At 38.4% G+C, this 17,577-nt stretch overlaps 1 protein-coding gene across 1 annotated transcript in view; it reads left to right on the top strand.

Annotated features, from left to right (window-relative positions):
* PTPRN2 (protein tyrosine phosphatase receptor type N2) overlaps positions 1-17,577 on the top strand; it is a 664,954-nt gene that overhangs the window by 263,780 nt on the left and 383,597 nt on the right. Inside the window, exon 9 of the mRNA XM_030008997.2 lies at positions 425-798. Coding sequence (XP_029864857.1) covers positions 425-798 — 374 coding nt within the window. The remainder of the gene's footprint in view (positions 1-424; positions 799-17,577) is intronic.

A 17,577-nucleotide genomic window follows, 5' to 3' on the forward strand; every position in this document is an offset into this window, starting at 1 on the left:
CTTTTCATTAGCTTACTTGATAGCAAACTTTTATTCTCATCAATATTTAAACACACAGACACATGAAAATGAACACTGTGAAAATACCACCAGCATTTTTTTCTAGCTGTTCAAGACAGAAAAGGCTATCTGGATTCTGTGATATTTGAAGAAGAATGTAACTGTTAACTATAGAATTTCTTTGCCCTTATTAAAACTGTTGAAAAATACAGTGGCATAATTTAATGCTCTTTTATTATTACTGAATAAATATTATGTTCTTACATAGTCTGGCAGCATATAGAAATTAAGAAAATTACCATGCAACATTTGTATGAATAGACTCTACCATATCAATATGAGTTTGAAAAGATTATGTCCAAGTTTGGTTCAGTATAACATTCCTGTGTTTAATTTTAAAAATAGTAATATTCTTTTAATACAGGAGAACACTGCAAAACTAGTTAACTTCTTGAACGAGAATGCATTACCTGAAAATATGCCTAAAGACCTTATACCTGAAGAATCTACTAAGACAGAAACCAAGAAATCGGAAGACACTGACTCTTCTTCCTCAGAAGAAATAAATGCTGGTGTGGAAAATGTAAAAAGTGAGACTTTCTCAAGGGAACTGACAGCTGCAAAGAGTAGTGAATCTGAGTCCAAAGACCCGAGTGAGATCCACTACTGGATTAAGAACACTTTAATGCAGGATGGAAACTCCTACAAAGAGCCTCAGAAAAGTATGGGACAAGACTTGCAACTTGAAGTGAAGTCTTTGGAGGAGAAAGAATACGGCTATATTGTGACAGTGAAAGAGTAAGTATAGCAGCCAATTTGAATGGCATTTTTAGCTGGAGAAAAGATAAAGTCATTGCACTTAATGAAATATGAATGTACAAGAGGAAAATGCCACAGGCCTTTTTTTTTAATACATCTGAAACTGTTTGGAACCTGTTCGGTACTTTGATGAAAATACAAGAAAACAGTTCCATTTTCTTACAGTTGCCTTTCCTCCAATGCGGAAGATATTTAGTTTGTAGGTCTTTTGCTTAGACCTCTCTCTATCTTCTCATGTTCCAGTGACCTTCCAATATGTCAGTAAGTGTGCTTATGGTTAGGATGTGGGCTTTAAATATTTGACTTGAAAGTAGCCTAAATATCAATGCCTGAGTCATTCTTTCAAAAAATGACACACAATAATAAAGCACAATATTTTCTCTGTGGTTTCATTTTGATCTGAAAATAACACATATAGGAATCCAACCATCACATATGCAGCTAGTTTAGAAAGGAAGACCTAATGATTTCAGGTCATGTCACTAATGAATTTGACATTTAATACAATACTTTCAAAAGACAGCTTTTTTTCTCCTAGTAGTACACATTTTATTACAGGAACATTTGGGACTTTAGAACGATGTGGGCACTTTTACATCCTTTCCCCCCTGTGAGAATGATATTATATTTGGTTAGCAATCCCAACTCATCTTCTGTGAGAAATTAGGAATTTGTAGGATGGGCTTACAAACCTCTGCCCAGCATTATAGAGAAACTGAGACACAAACTTCTGTAGCATGGATTGATTCTTTTGACTGTCTCAAATTTATTAATGGGATTGAAGGCAATAGGATTGTGGAGGATTCTTGGTTTTACCACCATGTTGCTTTGAAATGCATGTGGCTGGGTATCAGAGACAGCTTCTTGTTCGCCTTCTCCCAGGGGCTACACTTGAGAAAGATGGGAGCACGAAGAAAGGATGCCATGTGGGGGGAAGAGATTTTATACGGTGCATGGAGGGACAGGCAGAAGAGAGCAGAGTGAAAACTGAGGCTCAGCAGCCTGCAAACATCAGAGACAGAAACTTCTCAAAAAGTAGGGAACAAACACGCACTCCTCAGAGATAATGGAAGGAATATATTTCATAAGGACTCAGATGACCCTGCAGAAAATAAAAGTTGCTTAGTTACTGGAATGAGAGGTGCTGAAGGAAAGGGCTCACCTTGTGAGGACATAGTGGGGATGAGAGTTATGTTAACAGATCCTTGCATTGCTATCATGTCCCATCCTGAGTTTTATTTTTGCCATTTTAATGTTAAATTTTATTCACTTTCTAAAGATACTCAGCTCTAGAGTTTAGAAAAGACTTTGGGGGAGATTTTGAATACTTGCCTTAAGGAAAGTCCCAAATGATTTGAGGTCCTCATACTTCTGTTAACTTGTCCGTGTGTCAATAACCACTGTTAATCATTATTTAATGACCAATGCTTTGGATTTAATTAACCAGTTTTAAACTGCTTTTGCCATTACCCTTTTCAGTTGTTCTCCTGTAATGCTCATCTTTGTTGAGTCGTTCTTGTAGCAGGCTCGCTATTCTCAAGAACCTGCTCCAGGAGAAAGCCAGTTATTAGAGTATTCTTACAGTTTTTTGTCTAGATCATGCCTTAGTCCTTCAGTTAGGTTACGTTCCTATTTGATTTTGCCAAGGGGGCACTCAGGAGTCTCCTTCTGTGTTTTTGAAACCAGTCTACCAGAAATTGATGGGATACCCTAGTTTAACCACACCTCTTGGTTCCTGCCTATGAATGCTATGTGAAGCAATAGAAGTTAGTTTTTCCGCAGCTAAGCGCTACTTCCCCCAGGTGTTTTAACTCACATCAGTCTGGGAGGCACCTTTACATCCAAGTGTCTTAATGACACCATCTCCCTTGACCATTCAGGCTTATTTGGCTCAAATTCTCTAAGAGCTTAGAGCTTTCACAGGTCAATGTAATGGGAGATGTTGTGACTTTCAGTCTTCACAGCATGTAGATTCTTCACTGTGTCATCTTATGTGGTTTTCTTCCTAGCTAGTCCCCACTGATGGGGTTTTCCCCAAATTATGTCTATTATTCCTCAATGAAACTTGCTGAAGAAGGTCATTTGTCCAAAGGTTCTTGGTCCTAGAGGACTCCATATACACAAATATAATTTAGCATAGATTTGTTCAGCTTTACCATTTTTGATACCAGGAGGACAAAAAGTACTTTTCTTATATACTAGATTATTACAATTTTAGTAACTTTGGGGCAAGATGCTTTTAGCTAAACATTGGGATGCTGTTAGAAATGCTCAGAAACGATGAGAAAAAATTCGCAATGAGTTAGATGAAACTACTTCAAATGGTTTGAATTAAAAAATATAAGTTTATCAAAATAATTTTAGTTTTTAATGGTAACCAGCTCATTACACAAAGCATGTACTATCTGTATTCTGAAAACTTAACTGGTAACTCCTCACTACATTCTTAGCAGTTTGAGTACAACTAGATGTCATCTTCTCCAAAGTCATAGAGAAAAAGAGAATAAGCTTTCATGCTTTTTTTCTGTTCCTAATCTAGAATGAGTTGATTATTAAAGAGAATTAGCTGATTGAGTTGAACTAAAGAAAAATTCCGTTTGTACCAGGATTACGTTGCATTCAATCTGCAGCAAACGGATTTTGGTTCAGTGGTTTCGCCCTCCTCAGCATTTCAACTCCAAAATATACTGGTTTAATTTTTGTTGTTATTGTTGTTGTTAAACTTGTTTGGTTTGAATAGGTCTATCTGAAATGTAAGAGCAAAATGAAAAGCCTGTATTTTGCAAAACAAAATTTATATGTTCTGGAATTTTATAAGAATAACAAAACCTGTTCAGGAAATTCCACATGCTAAAAATGGACTTGTCCACTCTGCAGGAACAGTGAAAGCTTTCTACAGCAGTTGAGGAATCTGTTACATACCAGTATTTCCCACAACCATTATTTAGTACATAAAGTGGCCTTAGAGAGCAATTGGATCAGTGTAGCCGAGAGTTTCAGTAAGGAGTTGTTTTCATGAATGTTGCTGTAATTGTATTTTTTTTCTTGGGGGAGAGAGGATAGAGAAAGGGACGTTTGTTAACTATCACTGCACAGAAGAGAAATTTTAATGTCCTTTTAAGGAACATTTCTTTAGTAAGCGTCCTGTTACTGGTACAAAGCGTCCTTTGTACCGAAAATCTTACCGGCTGTTTGCATTAAATAAATAGTATTAATAAATGGGTTAGGTGTATGCTACACATTTATACATAACTGTACATGCATGTTATAATCATACAATGGAGTAAAGGGGCTGGAACTATTCCTAGTCAGATCTTTAATCTATGTCAGTCTAAAATCACTCCTGTTTGAGAGGTGATTGTAGTCTGTAAGTACTCAGGAAATTGATTTCACAACCAATCTTTGATATTTTATGGTTGGACTTGAGGATCTTGAAGAACTTTTCCAACCTAAGTGATTCTATGACTTTGTGTTTAGATCTTTATGCTTTTTTAAAGTTCTTTATTTTAAATAGAGAGGAAGTTGGAGCTAAAGGTAGGCATGAAATATATCTTTCTGACAGGCTGAGTGTTAGACAAATTCATTTGTGAAGTATCCTTCTTGCAGCAATTATCACATTTAAGATTATAAACCTAAAATTATGATTTAGGTGGGGTTTTTTAATCCACTCTTAACTTGTGCATACAAAATTAAATACCAAAATAGAACACAAGAGTTACTTGCTTATTTTTTGATAGTACATCTTTGTATGGTTTTCTTCTTCCTCCATAAAGTAATAGGTCATAGTTTCAACCCATCACTTTTTATTGGCCATGATTTTTTGGAGCAGTGAAGCTTCATTTTTCAGCTGAAACAGTGGTCTTTTGGTGAGAAAGGGAAGTAGTCCAACATATTTGTACACTGGGGATAATAGCTTGGGTTCTTTTCACCTTCTGATCTGAAAATGGAACTGAAAAGATTATACTCAGTGGTATAGTTGACAGATGTCAGGGGTGATCCATTCACTATTAGATTCTCAGGCTTCCATGGCTTTGCAAGTGTGAGCCAAAGGAGATATTAAGACTGCTTCAGTGAACTCCTAAGATGCCAGCTTTTAATTGTGCCACAAAGCAAAGATAAACATTTCGATGTAATACTTGAAGAAAAGATTTGTGATAGTTTAAAGACTTGTCAAAACGGCAGTCTGATTGTCAATGGCAAGAACAATAGGTCACTCCTGCTGTGTTTGTCGAGTGACCTTTCAGATGGTTGGAGCAGTGCAATCCATACCAATCCATAATATCCATCAGTGCTAAGCTGTGGAATGAATTGACAGTTTCAGTGTAGAAAATTGTCCAGCAAATCCTCCACTGTGCTGCTTCAGCACTTTATTATGCTGAGAAACCAATCAAATTGGGTGATTTACTTTGTTTACTTTTTTCTTCTTCAAAAAATTGGTATTCTACCACTGTAGGATTTGTGTGAAAGAGTTTCGTTTCTTTCTCAGTGTAACTGCTTTCAACTGTTTCTACTAATTTTAGCTCTGAAATTCTAAAGTAATCTTAAGAAACAAAGTTACCTACAGGATGTTATTTTCATTTGTATGCTACTTTGGCCGTAGTTATAAAATACTTCTCCGTTATAGTGGGGATACATCAGTGTGAGCTCTCAAATCAGAGAATTCTTTGCCTTTGGACAGAAAAACTTTTCCTATTTTCTGAAATTCTAGTTCTTCAAATACGGAAAACTTCTTTTTGGGTTGGAAAAAATGCCAACACTCCCATTCGTCTGGCAGGATATGCTCTGAGGGCCAACATCCCACAGTCAAAATATTTAAACAATGTTTAGCCTCCTGAGTCTCTCGTGAGGAAACCCAAAGCCTGACTGTCCAGAACATGTAGTTTTTCCCACCTCCAGTAAAACTAAATGCAAGCTGCTGCACGCTCAGCAGTTTAAATAGTCAAGCTGGTGTGCAATTTCTTAAATGTGAGATTGAGTAGTTAGACTTAAATGCACTAAGAAAAATCCTAATTTGAGAGTAGAAAGTTCATCTCTTTTCACTGCTTATCCCAGTCTTTTGAGCTTCAAAGTCAAGTTGTGCTTTTCTGAAGCCATGCTTTGACACCCAATGCAGAGGAACCTGTCCTGTTTTGTGATTTATCAGAAAGCATGTGCTTGAAGTTCTTCGTATAAATACAGGATCGCAGACAGCTCACGGCAGCTCTGTTAGCTTGTGAGCCAACTTCTGGCATTGTTGTATTAGTCAATTCCTGGATATTTTCTGCTTTGTCATACGTTAACTCTCAATTCCAGACTGTCTATGTAAAATTATATAGGCTGTAAATCTGTTCACAACACGTTAACTTAATTGGATCATACATGCATTTCTATGCATCTAATTTGAAGTAGCTGGTATTCTGCTCAAATGCTGTGAAAAAGCTGAAAACAGATCTTGTGTTCATAGTATAAAATTGCTATGGAATATCGTTAGTCTGACCATTTAACGTGCTGAAGGGTTAGGTTAATTCCAAATGCTTGATATTATTTCTCCACCTTTACAAAGGTGATAAATGATACTGCTTTGCATATAATGATTACTTTCCGCAGGATGGTGTTCAGGTTAGGACCCTGAAGCTGGGTTGTACAGAACCCTTGGTTTATTCCCCAAGTTTTCTGCTCTTCTAGGCAAGTCATTAAAGAATTGTATTTTTATGATCTTCATTATTTGTTTCCCCTACCAGGTTAAAATATTTAGCGCATTTTAATTGCATTTAAAAATGAAATTTAAAATAAATAGGAGAAAATGAATCACAATATCTACAGCGATGAAACAGGGCTGATAGGTTTTATTGTTCTTTGTTGTCTTGATGTTTCTTGGAAGCTGAGCTTTTGTATTGCATGAGGCTTTTCAGCTATTCTTTAGAAAATAATAACAAAATGTTCTTGTCCTTTAATACATATATACAAACAGAAACACTGATTTGACCTTCTCTGCATATCTCAATGTCCTCTTTGAAATTGTTATTCTACCTGCAAGTGCACTTTATCAAGGGAAAAAGATTTGTGCATATTCTTCACTTCTACAACTGGCTTTAAAAACTAAAAATTATAAACATACATAAAACAGAAAAGCTCTTGCTACTAAAGTCTGTTAAAATCAGCAAGGGACAGCATTGCTCACATTAAAAAAAAAGTTAAATGTAAAATTTTTATCCCCCACTTTGTCACTTTCCCTAGCAGTCTCTACCCTTGTATAAATAAATTCCATAAATGTCTATCATTGATTTTAAAGCCAAAAGTTTTGCTTCTGATAACATAGCTTGACCCCCTACCTAAATAATACAGCTGGAAAATACTTGCCTATGAATTTATCCAGTGGAGACAATTCTGTCACTCTGTCTTAGCACCATTACTGGTGGAGATGTAAATCTAGAATCTTCCTTGGCTAACTCTTCACATGTAATTATTCACACTGCCTAGAGTTTTCTAGACATAAAAAACATTTTTCTCCTCTCTAATCCTCCAGTTTCCTTGTGATACTTAGAGAGAGATCATATCCCTCACACTACTGCTCCACTGCCTTAATTCTGACATTATATATTCCCATAGGAAAATGATACTTCATGCTTCTTATTCATGCACAAGAAAATAACAGAAAAACAGCAGTTACTGTAGTTTTACCATAGAGAGCAATAAATACTCGTGTGGTTTTTTTCAATATGAGAGTTCAGCTTTGAATATTTTGAATTTCTTATCTGTTGTATATGCAGAGATATGATGATAGTCTGTTCTACTTCTGTTGCCCTTAGCTTTTGTGCTTCCAAAATCTGTTGAAATATTTTATCCCTGAACATGACTTTCACCTGCTGATGTAGATCACTTTACAAGAGAAAAGTCCTTCCCAGGGTCCATCTTTCCCTCCTCTTAGGGCTTCACTTCCCCAGATGTTTTCCATCTGCTTTCCATCAGGACCAGATGTGCATTTTTACCTCTAGAGGAACATCCAGAGATGTTCTGGCACAATCACAATTATGGCACAAATGATGTATGATGTATCTGGTGACCAGTCGATCTGTCTCACTAGCAACATTAATGGCAAGGAATCACTCTGGTCCCTTGAGCTGATGAAAGGCAATGGGTAATTGTAGGAGCGCGCTTGGAGTCCCCAGTAGTGCCACAAGGACTGGCTCCCATTTGTATCTCTCCACTTAACTGCACATATATGGCTGTTGGCCCCTCGTTTCCCAGAACAGACATTCCCAGGCACTCCCCTTTCTGTCTTTCCACACCTTCTGTGCCACGTTAGCAGCCCTTGCTCAGGTATCATGCGCTGGCTTTTTTCGGGAGAGCGGCTGGTGCAGGTACTCCACAACCTCTGTGTGAGCAGGTTGGGGTTACTGTCTCCAGGCTATAGACCTTTAACCGCTGAGTCTGCACGTTACGTGTCTGCAAGCTAGGGATGGGGCCGTGAGCTGTGCTCTGTTTTTATAAACAGGGGTAGTCATTAAAACCCCGAGATGCTGCAATGTCTCACAATACCATATGGTCAATACTTTTAGTGTATCACAGTGTTTTTTGGGTAATTACCATGTAGTTCATTATAAAAGAGTGGTGAATTTTAAGCTTTTGAAATGAGTGAGAAGAAGAAAGCCAAAGATCAGGATTCCCGGGAATGCAGCAACTGAATCATAATGCAGTCTATTATCTACCAGTACTTTTTCATCAGTGCTGTTCTGCCCAATCCTGGGAAGCTCAGATATAAAAATGCCATCGTTTAATTTTCACACCTGAAATTTTTTTGGAATTTCTTAACTCGGATAATGTGTACACAATGTAAATGCCTGACCACTTAAAAGTAGAATGAAGTAATATTAATCTCGCTCTAAGTCATTTTTATTTCACGCAAATGAAAACTATTAAGGAGAAAATCAGTGAGGACTAATTCAGAACACAGAGAATAAATCGGAACAGAGAAAATATTTGATTTTTCTTTCAAGTAGATATTCTGGTTTTCTACTGGAATTTGTTTGAAGAAGGTATGCCACAATCTAAACACTAGGTATATCTGCTATAGAAATAAATTTAATTTCTTAATAGTGTGCAGAATGATTTTTATAAAAAGTCAGTTTTAAAATCCTTAAAGTTTGGATCTCTTACAGAAATTTTTGTGCTTCTTTAACGGTAGGTTGTTGGATATTCTTTGTCATTTTTAATTTAAACCATCTGCATTATAAATTGGTCTGGGCTTTAAGCTGCCTTGAAGGAAGAGGGAAGATATGAAGGAAGGGAAAGAATGAAAAGTTGGAAGTGCATTAAAATGTGTATGATCAGTTGTCCTCAATCTCATTTATTAATTATTTTTATGAAGGAGTAATTTGATATGAAAGAACAATTTTGCATCTTCAAGTATTTTTTGCATCAGAGATTCAGGGTTCATGACAAGGGGACTCCAGCACTGTTTCTACCATTCAGCTTAAAAAGCATTAGGGAGTATTTTGGCGGGGTCCGTTTCAGCCTCAGAAAGGAGTACATCACAATTATGGCACAAATTATTGCCATTATTTCCATGCTTATGCTAGCGACAAAGCATCTGTATGAATTTGTTGCTATTAACACAGTTGGAGGTAGTGTGTGTTTGAAGTAATGCAAGTACAGGCTGGCACAGTGTCATACTTCCATTATAACTCTAGAGACTTGATCCTTCTCGACTTCTCTATCACTCTTGTGTTTCCATGATGCCGTTATCTCCTCTGACCTTCATAGCCTGACCACTGCCATTGATTTTTAGAAAGTGTCATTTGTGTTACAAATTGGTCTGGACTTGAACCTGTCTGTATTAAGAGGTTTAAATTCACACTTACTGGTGTGGGAGAAGAGGGAAAAAATTACGGAAAGTGGGAATTCGCTGAGCTGTCAAAACAGAAGTAAGCTTAAAAAGGTTTTATGGCTAATAAAGCCTTTGAGGAAACAAGCATAGAAAAATGAAACTGCAGCCCAATGCAATAAAATTGCAGTGTCTTTAGAATGATTACAATAACAGTGCTGTGAAGTCAGGCAGCTCTCAAAAAATCCAGTGAGTAGCTCTGTGCTCAGAAGTTATTTGGTTGCTTTCATGAATCCTGAATAAATGTCTACCATTTACAAAATTAATCATTATTTAACTAAATTTAAGGCACGGACTGCATTCAAACCAAATTAAATCCACTTAGCACTGAAATACATTCCTTCTCTAAGTCTTTACCAGGGCCATGTGCTTCAAGATATATGAGACTACACTGAAACACGGACAAAAGACTCAAACTCAGACAGACAAGGCAGGCTGTTGTAATGCCATGGACTTGAAGCATCAGTGCCCAGGACTTTCATTATAGATTATTGGATGAGTTACTCTCAGGGGCACTTCCAGACAAGAGAAATAAATACAATTTTGGTGTCTAAATGTTTTTTTTTTTAGGCTTGGTAAGCTCAAAGAATTTAATGGCAACACTATAAATTACTTTGATGTTAAAACATTCCCAGTAGTCCTTGCTATGCCACTTGCCTCCTCTGTGACCTGGAGCAAACCACTCTAATGTCTGTTTCTTCTCCACTGTATGGATAATATGTATCTTTCCTGTGATGAGTGACACTTCCTTTGTGTCTAGAAAAAGAGAAGTAGGAGCTGAAGAAGGCTGGATTCAATAGCTTTATACTGGTGGTTGCCAACCTGATGAGAATGGGAGAGTCATGTCACTGTGTTGCCATGTCTTCTCTGACATGCCCTGTGTTCCCTAAGGTGGCAGGAGCCCTCACTCCTTCCATGGGACATGTGTAGATGACACCATTTACCATTTATTCCCTCCTCGGGCAAACGTGATATCTTTCCTCTGGATTGCAGGGCATATGGCTCAGGTATTGGTAGCTAGTAGCTAAATCAGCCAGGTTTGGTAAGTGACCTTTCAGGTCAGAGAATAGTGGTGTTGGTGTGCTAGAAAGTGCTGTGAAGCCAGTTCCCAGGAGATAGGAGTCAGTGGGAAGAGGGGAGTGAAAATCTCTTGAGAAACCTTGTAAAGCTACGTCTGTTTATTGTGATAGCATCAGAAGCCCTTCCATAGTTCAGTTACTACTGAAATTTACAGACAAAGAGGTTCACATCCTTCTATTTCATACTTCAGTAGCTGAGTTTTCCATTATGTTGCTTGTTAAAATATTTACTAATCTTAGCAGAAAAAAAAAAGAGAAGAAAAAAAATAGAAAAGAGAAAAAAAAAATTAAACCGTGTCCTTAAAATAAAAGGTTTCCTAGTATTGTTTTCAGCTTCTCTGAGGTGGAGTAGTGCTGTGATCACCGACTCTCAGACCACATCAACGATAAGCTACTATTCATATTTTAAGCCTTGCCTATTTATATCTGAAGGCCCCTGAGCCTCATCCTCCAGAATGCAGTGCCAGGGACCCTCTCTTCTCCTTCGCGGCAGCTCTGCACCTGGAAGACCCTCAGGAGCAAAACACCTTCTGATGAGATACGTCAGACTCTCCCGGGAGAAAAGCTGCTGTATCAGCAAAACTGCAAGTTGCACCTACCCTTCAAATCAACAGGAGATAAATGGGATGCTCTTCATAGGGACTTTAAGGAGAGTGAGTCACAGAGCAAGGGCCAGGGTGTCACTGCGGATTAAGAACTGGTTATGAGATAGGAGAGGAAGATTCGTCATGAACTGCCGCTTCTCAGCGTGTAGGGAGATTAGTGGTACCCCATGGGCAAATTGTCTCTTTTAGGAAGAACTATGGAGGATTTAGAAAAATTCCAGATGGATTTAAATACATTGAGGGATTAAGAAGCACAACGGTAGATGAAATTCAGCTGGAAGAAGTGTGACAGAATAATAGACATTAACAAAAATAGTTCTTTTTGGAAAAAAAAAGAAAAAGAAAAGGTATTCTTAAAACTCCTCAGAGTCTGGTCTTTGAGGCTGTGGAAAATTTTGAAGAAAAGATTTGCTGTGTTTAGATACATGAATCCTGCCCTTGGTATGGTGGCGCATATTTTCAGGCTTGAAAATTTAAACGAAGGCAAGCAAATCCTGAAGTCGGTGGCCCATTTCCTTGCTGTGTATTTCTAAAACACAAACTAGTCTAATATATATCACTGAGGTCGAGAGTTCAGCAGGAGATTTTTTAAAAAGAGAGAGATTTTTATAAGTAATGAGCATATACATGATCACATTAACTAATTGTAGAATTATACCATAGTCTTATTTATTTATTTTCAGAAGGAGTACTCTTTCTGCAGGGTACAAGGCAAGAGGGACTGATTTCTGATCTCTGTTCTTTGCCTAGGCTGCAGTGCAGTGGGTGCACTTCAAAACAGAGTGCATGGCTGAGATTATCATCCCAATCTGGAAACACGAGGTTCATTTGTTTCATGAGGTTCATGTAAGGATAAAATGGCACCATTTTTGTATCTGACCACTGGAGTCAGAAACTGAGTCAGTTGGATTCTGGTCTTTTCATATATAATATTCTCATTTATTTGGTCAGGTGTCCCTAGTACTCCTGGGATAGAATATGGATGTTTTGCTACTTTCAAACTGGATTTTGGGCAACTGCCTGAATACTGGCAATTTCATAGCAACCCTCACATCTTTTAAATTTTTCCTCAGGGAGCTGAGGCCAATGTTGAATACTGTTACTGGACAATATTTTTAACATCTATTTTTCTTGATTTTTAGCAACGTGAACACAACAGTGCTCAAGACAAAAAAAAAAAAAAAAAAAAAAGAACTAACGGTTTCTGTCTGTCACAGCATTGTTTTTCCTAAGTAGTCCTTACAGAGATGTATCTCAGCTGACCACTTCTCTTGCCCTCCTTCAGAACTTTTCCAGAATTATCTTTGACTTTATTTTATTTCTCAGGTCTTCTTTTTGGACTCTCCTGTATTTACTGCTGGCTTAGGAAAATCAGGCAGTAGCATGTCCGAGGTGGTTTAAAATAACCTTCAGTCTCGTGCTGGTGGTTGCTGCTGAGAACTGACTCAAGGTCTGGGGTTAGTATGTACTGCTGGGGATGTGCTCCCTTCAGCAACTGCTCTTCTGGCTCCTTCTTGATCCCAGCAGCAGGAACTGGAAATTGCTTCCCCCCTCTTTACCCTTTTCTCTTGACTGCTTTTAGCAGGCAAAGCAGTCATAGCTGGTATGCACCAGCCTCTTGCCCATGGAGAGGCAGTGCTCAAGTCCTGGCATTCTGGCTCCTCTGCTTCTCCTTGCGAAGCAACGCACTGAGAGTGGAGATACGGTGTGAAAGGAATCAGATACCGGCCCGTGAAGGTGGTGGTTAAAAGTGCTGCAGCTACTGTCACCTGTTCAAATAGACTCCCTCTACTAGATTTAATCTTTTGTATTTGTTAGAGCAAATAATAAGCAAACAGACAGTTCCTAGTGTATCTGGAAGTCTTTTTAAAGAAGTTCTGACATGCCTCCGTACACCTCAGAGTCTCATCACTCAGCCTGAGCCCTGTGACAAATATACCAGCTCTTTTCCAGGCATGGAGGGAGGATGGCAGCTTGTGCTGGAGCTGGCTGGGCTGTTCCTTCCAGCTTCCCATCAGCAGGGAGCTTACCTGAAGCCTAGTCAATGCCCATGCTGCTGCCAATTGGTTTTAGCAGCTGGAGAAAGCCAGTCCTCAACATTATTCATGCTAAAGGTGGCCTCTTTATTTGACCCTCTAAAGCATTCTACATGGTATTCCAGACCCATATTTCTGAACTTTGATTTTTTTTTTTTTTTTTTTTTAAGTTTAGCTTTTTATCTGCAGTACTAAGGAGACTGTGCTGCATATTAAGAAAGTGATACTGTTATAGACTGTTGCCCTGTCAATGAGAGGAAGCCAATTTGATGTCAATGCACAGAGTCATTATTGAGAAATGGCCAGGTGAAACTTTCTTAAATAATTATTTTAAACTATGGAGTGCATCCTTCTTAAAATTCAGTACTTAAAAAGACTAGAGGAAAAAAAAAAAACGTATCCAAGATCAGTACTAAAAAAAGAAAATCTTCAACATGGAAGAAGCTCCTGTGTGTACCTACTAAGTGAACAAGTGTTAAAAAATCCTAGTTATAAACACTCAGAATAAATACAGAGGTAAGCAGGACCAACAAAATTATGTTTGTCAGCTCAAGCCTCAGATTAGCTGCTACAGTAAGGTACCACCACTAGAAGGCAGTGATTTTTGGTGAACCCATCCAGGCGGTTGTCAGATTAGGTCTTCTGGTAGATTATTTTTGCTGACGTGTGAATCTGTGGGGTAAAGGCCCAACTGAGAAAGAATCCTACAGTTGTAACCCGATGCTTTCACCTGCAGGGCATTATCTACATGTACCTCTCATTGTTTAATAAAAGTTGATTACTGAAATTAAATTCTTCAACAGATTTAGTCCATTCAGCTTCTGTTTTCAAAAGTGTTGGGTATCTGTCTTGTTATCCATGTGGTTAATACCTTTTCTTTTTAAGGCACTTTTCTAGGTTTAAAGCTGAAATGCAGTTATTTCAGAATTTAGGGTGAAAGCCAGACTGTCTCATTTAGGTGCTAAACTTAGAGCTGCTGGATGCTGCACACCTTCCCCAAGGATGGGGATGTCATCCACTTCATTTGACATCGTTGAGCTCCCTGAGAGACAAATGAAGACATACCCACGCAGAGAAGTTAGGCACCTCCTTTCCTCCACTGATTAGAAGGGACTTGTGGAGACTCCAGAAGACAGCCCAGACTGCAAGGTATCTCCCTGTTTCACTGAGACATGCCAAACAAGTAGGATATTCTGGGATCCAGTGTGTCCAGTGCTCCTCTGCTAAAAGGCACCATGTGTAGTATCTTCTGCCTGTCTTCTGCTTATTATTGCAGGGGTTAGAAAGTGAAGCAGGAGATGGAAGAGATGTTACTGAAGTTAGTCTGAACAGGTTTAACTCCCACATCCTAGGAGAGTGCTCTGTGTACCAGCACTGAGCGATAGCACTGTCCATCACCCTCTTGATGCCCCAGTGGTTCATCTTTGGGCAAAAAAGCAACAGAGGAAGATAGACAACATGCAAGAGAACATGACTTTTAACTAGCAGCACTTGGGAGGAAGGAAGACTGCTGGTCCAAACTTAGTTTTCAAGCATGTGTGCATTTTACATTAGTAGATATTGAAAGTGTTTTTAAAGTAAACATTAATCTAAATAAAAAATTTCTCCTCCCCAAAAGTCCTAGGTGCTGGGTTCAGGTTCTACCTTCCTCTGGTTGAGATGTGGATTCAACACTATTCAAGGTGAACACAGGTGTAGCCAAACTTTTGAACCTTCTTCAGGGGAAATGGGTGGAGTGGAGATGCCACTGTGCTCGAGTTTGGATGGCAAAACTGAGGCTGGGTGTGAGAGTGGCATTTACCTCCCTAGAAAATGTACTTTCTGATACTGCCAGAAGGACTGGAGTTAAGCACTTAGGCAACTTTCAGGCTGTAGAGAAATGTGTTGCAATTTTGGTGCAGTGCTCAGCACTCTTAAAAATGGGCAAGCCGGCCTTCATTGCCTGTGTCCCGATTTAAGCAAATTTTAGGTGGATTGAACCCTACCTTACTTAAGATTTCACTGGGGATTAGACTGACATTTAGGTTTAAGGAGTGCAATTCCCAATGTCAGGCCTATTTCTGTACTGTAGATTATTCTTCATTTTTGCAGAAAATGATTCAATTGAACTAATCTGACAGGGCTGACTGGATGTCCATTACAGTGCTGCATTACAATTGCTAAACAGAGTATTGGAAGGGCACTAGGTACAGTCTGGTAAAGACAATACATAATTTGAATGACGGCACTAAGGGACCATTTCAGAGTTCAGTAAGTGGGTTTCCGAAGACACTTGGCAATTGGGAGGAGGAAAAGCAAATGAGAGCAACTGCTTGCGAGACTGACATAACCTCAGCATAACATTGAGCTACATGTTGCTCTCCTTGGGCTGGGAGCAGGCTTGGCAAACGCTAGCAATCAAGCCATCTGTATAACTGGATCAGATTTTTCACTACCAAAATGGATCAATTTATGGGATTGTTTTGACAAGCATGTTGGGAAATACAGAACATATAGTTTTCATCATTGTTTACTTCTGTTTTTCCTCTTGTTCCCTTTGACATTGCCCACTGGCTTTTATTAGAGTTTGAGCTCCATTTAGCTCAGCATGCAGAGCTGGCCATGCTGCCAGTGTTGCTCCCTGCAGAACTCCTCCTGTTCCTTCATTTACATGTTTCCTTCTTGTTCTTTAACCAGAAGGGGAAGCTTTGAGCCTTGAATGCATAAATCATTAGGTCCAGGTCAAAAATAGGCAACCCATTATTCAAAGTAGTTGTTCTCACTCATCACATCTGTAGTTTATCTTGGGAACTTCTTGGAAACGTGGCATCCATTTGTAGCATTGTTCAGAAAATTGCAGCATGAAGCTCAACTGGTCTTGAGATCAGCATCCAATATTCAGCACTACTCTTTTGTTGAAGTGCTCTAATTGGCCATTTGTGAGGCACATCTGGTCCATAACTCTTGCCTCCTACTCCATTTGCCCATAGCAGGCATTTAGCAAAGCTACTAACTCACCAGTGAGGGAGAAGTTATCTTTACCTGGATCCGGGTGCTCTAAATATGTTCTAAAATCAGCCAGGTGTGCTCTAAAACCAGTCAGATCCCCTGTGCTGAAAAAGTTTGGAACAAAATTTTTGGTAGGGAATGAGAGAAATTTTTATTATAACTAAAAGTTAATTTTTGGGTTACATGGTATTCAGTACTACAACAACATCTCCATATTTGGTAGGGAGAAATATATGTAGCCTTTAGGGACAGCCAGTAGTGCTGCTCTTTCTATTCTTAGATCCAGAAGGGATGCAAATCATGTCAAATAATAACAGTCTTTTATATAACAATACTAGGCATCTGACAAAGAAAGTTGGTATCATTGCCTTCATTTTATGGGTAGTGAAATTGAGGGTCAGGAAGATGTCTTGACCAGGGTAACTTGATAGGCCTCTTCCACATGAAGGCATATTCTCATCATCATTCATAATTCATCCAGCAACAGATCTTCTCTCACTTATGTATAAAACCACTGAAGACAGTGCAATTGTATAGACAAATTAAAAAAAAATGGCTAGCAAATTCTATACATTTTGTAGCAGTGACTGAGAAGAAAATCACTTAATGGGATTGTTCTAAGTTGTGCCAACTTTCTGGGACCAGATTTTAGAAATGACTCCTCATCACTGTATTTTTCTTGTAAATTGCGCAAATGAAAAGTACAATCTTTAATAGACAGTAGCAGAGGGAGACTATAATGCAATGTTCTATTATTTAAATTACCTCTGTAAGTGGACTGTTAAAATATTTCTGTTTTCAGCTCCCTCACTGGGAGGGATTTAGATATTGGAAGATACAGAATGTTATTTTCACCAGGCAATCTAATTTTCCTGTATTCAACATCCAATACGCTTTGTGGAAACATTTTAACAAACAATTACATAAAGTTGGGCTCCCAAATCCACTCCTGAGCATTTAAATGGATTATGCTAATTTTCAGAAGTGCTTAGCAGCTCACAATAAAGTTAAGAGATATTTATTCCTGTACTTTCATTTCAGATTCATTTCTAAATAATACAGCTTTATAACCTAGATCTGCCTTTTTTTTTTTTTTTTGCTAGACAAAACTCTTGATGAAGTTATAGGGAGCTGATTGGCTCATGATTATTTTAGCTCAGACAAGTAGGTATGGATTGGATTATTTA

Source organism: Aquila chrysaetos, chromosome 3, assembly GCF_900496995.4.
Source record: "Aquila chrysaetos chrysaetos chromosome 3, bAquChr1.4, whole genome shotgun sequence".
Lineage (NCBI taxonomy): Eukaryota > Metazoa > Chordata > Aves > Accipitriformes > Accipitridae > Aquila > Aquila chrysaetos.